The 4,119-nt window shown below is 57.5% G+C and overlaps 1 protein-coding gene across 1 annotated transcript; it reads right to left on the reverse strand.

Annotated features, from left to right (window-relative positions):
- Positions 1-1,309: 1,309 nt before the first annotated feature.
- HAND2 (heart and neural crest derivatives expressed 2) lies at positions 1,310-3,949 on the reverse strand. The gene is made up of 2 exons (XM_029226822.1): positions 3,401-3,949; positions 1,310-2,066 (listed from the first exon to the last, which is right to left on the reverse strand). The coding sequence occupies exons 1-2, from the start codon at positions 3,947-3,949 to the stop codon at positions 1,968-1,970; spliced, it is 648 nt and encodes a 215-aa protein (XP_029082655.1). The 3' UTR covers positions 1,310-1,967.
- Between the last annotated feature and the right edge of the window lie 170 nt (positions 3,950-4,119).

Genomic DNA, 4,119 nt, shown 5'->3' on the forward strand with positions numbered 1-4,119 from the left:
CAGAGTGGGACCCCTGGGATGGCGGGGCAGGGTCCGTGCCCGAGGCCGAGGTGAGAACATCACCCCGAGGATGGGTTCCAAGGTGGAAACCCTCTGGCCAGCCTCCCTAGCCCCAGATCTGTACACGCGGCGTTTCCTGAAGCAAACCGCTTTTTAATAAGTTTCGCCCTTCTTCCTCCCCCCTCCGCACCCCCCATCCCTCCCTCCGCTCCCCCCCCCCCCCCCCCCCCCCCCCCCCCCCATCCCTCCCTCCGCTCCCCCTCCCCGGCCTGCCGAGCCCTTTCCGGCACTCCAGCTTCTCCGACTCTTAGAGCAGAGATTCCGCTCTGGCCAAGCCCACGGGCAAAGGAAGCCTCGGGGACTTCCTTCCGGGATGTGCCTGGGCTCCCGGAGCCCGAACCTCCGACGGCGGTCGGGGGGGAGTCCTGGCGGCTGAGAGCTGGGGACGGAGCCCCGGGCTGGCCTGGCCTGCGGCCGGGAGGACTTCAGACACTGCACGGTTAATATTGAGTTCCCTATAGCTCCTTGTAAATCTAGCGCCCACTCCACCCTCCCTCTCCCTTTAAATCTTCGGTCGCGTTCGCGATTTCTTACTTGACGTAGAATTCCTGGTTACCTAATCACGGACTTTCTCCCCCCGAAGGGCCTCCCCCTTCCCCGGCCTGCTCAGACCAGTCCCCCCTCTCCCCACCTACCCCCCCATCGAGACGACCAGCCAAAACCTCCTTTCTCCTGGTCTTTTCTTCCCTTTCTTGGATGAAAGCCCTATATTTTGAATTAAAAACTCTAGACTAGTTCCTGCGGCTGCAGTAACGCGTGGGTTTCTCCCCAAAACGACTTCAACCGAAAATGGCTCCTCAAACAAAAGCCCCACCACCACCACCAATGGCATCTGGTTGATTTCAGGAAAAAAAGGACACCTTTCCACCTTCTGAGCAAACCACCCAGGCCTCTTTCCGGCCAGACGCTCCTTCCACAGCCCACTCAGTGCTCTCCTGGGGGCCAGGGGCAGAGGGAAGGGAGGCAGGACTTGATGGCGCCCAGGCCCTTTGGCAGGATTTTCACCAAGAACACTTCTCTTTAAAGGGCCTCCTCGCCAGCCCTGCGAGGCCGGGAGCTCACGTTGATGACTGGTCCGAACCACTGACTCTATCAAACAAAGTTAGAGGCAATCATGATAATTTAGTTTACTTCTGAATATTTTAAATATAATGAAAACAAGTATAACAGTTTTGTTTTCAAAACTCTTTTGAGGTATCCACCATTAAAAGATTGGGGTTTTGTAAAAAAAAAACACACAGTGGTTTATTGAATACTTACAACGTTTACACCTTCAATATTAATTAAATTCCACTTAGTTTTAGAGGACGGAAGTGCACAAAACAAGTAGCTGTTGGAAACATCTTCACATAGGGAACCACCACAGATGAAACGGCAGCACTAGGTACCGACCCCAACGGAAATGTTAGCGGCCCCGTTTTCTGCTTTGAAATAAAACTTTATAATCCCCAGGAATATTTATATCCGAAGGCCAAGTATTAAAGATACACTTCACATACACACTATTGTCCGCTGTCTTTATCTGGAAGGGGTTGGGGAGAGGGCACCGCTGGTGTCTACACAGCCAGGAGGAAACATTCACAAACAGAGAATCTACGAGACGCCGGGATCCCTTACCACGCGGGAGTGTCCTCTTCATATTAAAATATGGAATGCTTTTCTTCAAATATCCACTTTGTTTTTGGAGGGGAAGGTGGGGAGCGGATGCCTCGAAGGGGGGCAAAGAGAGGGAGGCACATTGCACATAAATAAACCGGATGATCCAAATGCAGCAAGTCCTCAGAGCGGAGCGCGCGGAGCTTGCCCGGAGTCCTGGGTCTGCATCCGGCTCCTGGGCCCGGCTCGCACTCTCCTCCTCTTCTTCTCCTTCTTCTCCTCCTCCTCCTCTATCCTCTCCCTCCTCCTTCTCACTGCTTGAGCTCTAGGGCCCAGACGTGCTGCGGCCAGCCCGTGCGGCCTTTGGTTTTCTTGTCGTTGCTGCTTACTGTGCTTTTCAAGATTTCGTTCTGGGCAGAGGGGAGGCGAGGGGGAGAAAAAGAGAAAGAATCAGAGAGGAGACCCGGTTCCACGCCACCCCCACGCTTTTTCCGGCCAGAGGAGAGACTAAGAGAGCCAGCCAGGGATGACGTGTGGGATGCTTTCAAGTCCCAGCCCCGGCAGAAGAGCTACGGAGGCTGGCCGCTGCCCTAGCTCCCGCCCGGGCCTCCAGACGCCGGCTGCGCTCAACTCCCGATCGGCAGGTTTATAAACAACCACCCGTTTTCATGTCGTTTATGGAGGAACCGGGGGCCTTCTCTCTAAATCCAGATGTAGGGGCGCGAGCGGGGGTCATCGCAGCCCCAGCTCCGCGCTCTAGGGAAGATGGGGTGAGGTGCCCCCGCCTTGGCCTGGGCCTGTCCGCATGCAGCTCGGCCTCCAGCTCGGTTCGGCAATGCCTCTCCTTCCAAGGCCTCTGAAATCCCCGGTTACTCGGGATCACTCGACTGTGTAGCGACTAAAGCGCCATAGGCCCCAAAGAAGAAAACCTCGACAAATGCGATAATTTTCCAGGCCCTTCGTGGCAATAGCCTTGCTCTGAACACCACTACCCTCTGGGCACCTGGTAGGAACTTGAGAAAACTAATTTTCAGTTATAATTTCCTGTTACTGTTAACAACAATTACAGTGACCAAGGTAATATTTACTATTTGTCTTAAAATGTACAGGCTCATGCAAACTAAACAAGAAATACGGTGAAGTATACTCATCCGGGAAGTCACATTTTAGTCTCACTGCCAAAGAGAAACTGCATTTTGAAGTTAAAAGTACTTATTTTATGTTTACCTTGACGTCTTCCCGGCACAGAAATCAGAACAAGCATAAAATTCTTAGGATCAGTGGCTGCCTCATTCTCAAGAGGGGGAAATGCGATCACTAGTGAAATAATTAGCATCAAGCGCTTCTGAGCAACTTATTTTAGAAATATCTGAAAGCAAGATCGGATTGGAGGCCAAATGAAGGCTCTACAGGACAGGGAATGAGGGGTCCGGGCCAGTGCGATCGGGAGATCAAGCCGGACCCTGAGTCCGCGAGGCCCGCCCTGAGTGCCCGGGGGGGAGCGGCGATAACCCGCGGGTAAGATCACCAGCGCGAAGCATCCCTCTTAACCTCCTCCGCGTGCTGACACCCTCCCCCACCCCCTCCGCTTCTGCGGGAAACCATCCCGACCAGAACCTGGTGCAAGCAACCTTGGCTCAAGACGCAGCCAAAGAACGCGGAGTGCCATTGCTCAGCCCAACTTTAAAGAGACCGGAATTCCCGGTCCCCCGTACCCCACTGCCCGCTGCCCCCTGGTACTGACCAGTTCCTTCTTCCTCTTCTCTTCTTTCACATCTGTCTTCTTGATCTCCGCCTTGAAGGCCTCCGCCTCGCCGTTCTGGTCGTCCTTGGCCAGCAGGTCCATGAGGTAGGCGATGTAGCTGGTGGCCAGGCGCAGCGTCTTGATCTTGGAGAGTTTGGTGTCGGCGGGCACGTTGGGGATGCACTCGCGCAGTTCAGCGAAGGCGCTGTTGATGCTCTGAGTCCTGCGCCGCTCCTTGCGGTTGGCGGTGCCCCGGCGCTTCACCGGGCGCGGCCCCCCCAGGCCCGGGGGCCCGGCGCCCGGCGGCACCCCCCCGTAATGGGAGTGGTCCAGACCGGCGGCGCCGCTGGCGTACTCGGGGCTGTAGGACAGGGCCATGCTGTAGTCGGGGGGCGACATCTCGGGGTGGCCGATGAGCCAGCCATGGAAGTAGGGGTTCTCCTCGTGGCTGCAGCGGCTGGCGGCGGCGGCGGCGGCGGCGGCGGCGGCGAACGGATAGCCCTCATGGTGCACCACCGGGTGGTGGGGGAAGCCCCCCACCAGACTCATCTCGCCCTCCGCGCCCCTCCACGCGCCCCAGCGTGCGCACAGTCCCGCCGCGCCCTCGGCCCGGGCGCCCGCTCCGGCGCTCGGCGGCCTCCCCCACCCCCCAGCCCCCAGCCCCCGGGCGCCCCGGCCGGCCCGGCAGCCGCAGAGGGGGCTGCTGCAGCCCGGGCCCC

Source organism: Monodon monoceros, unplaced genomic scaffold, assembly GCF_005190385.1.
Source record: "Monodon monoceros isolate NGI ecotype Baffin Bay Population unplaced genomic scaffold, NGI_Narwhal_1 Contig1195_ctg1, whole genome shotgun sequence".
NCBI lineage: Eukaryota > Metazoa > Chordata > Mammalia > Artiodactyla > Monodontidae > Monodon > Monodon monoceros.

Coding starts and splice junctions, on each gene's coding strand:
- HAND2 (XM_029226822.1), bottom strand. CDS start 3,949: ATGAGTCTGGTGGGGGGCTTCCCCCACCACCCGGTGGTGCACCATGAG. Junction 2,067..3,400: donor AGAAGAGGAAGAAGGAACTG/GTCAGTACCAGG, acceptor CCCTCTGCCCAG/AACGAAATCTTGAAAAGCAC.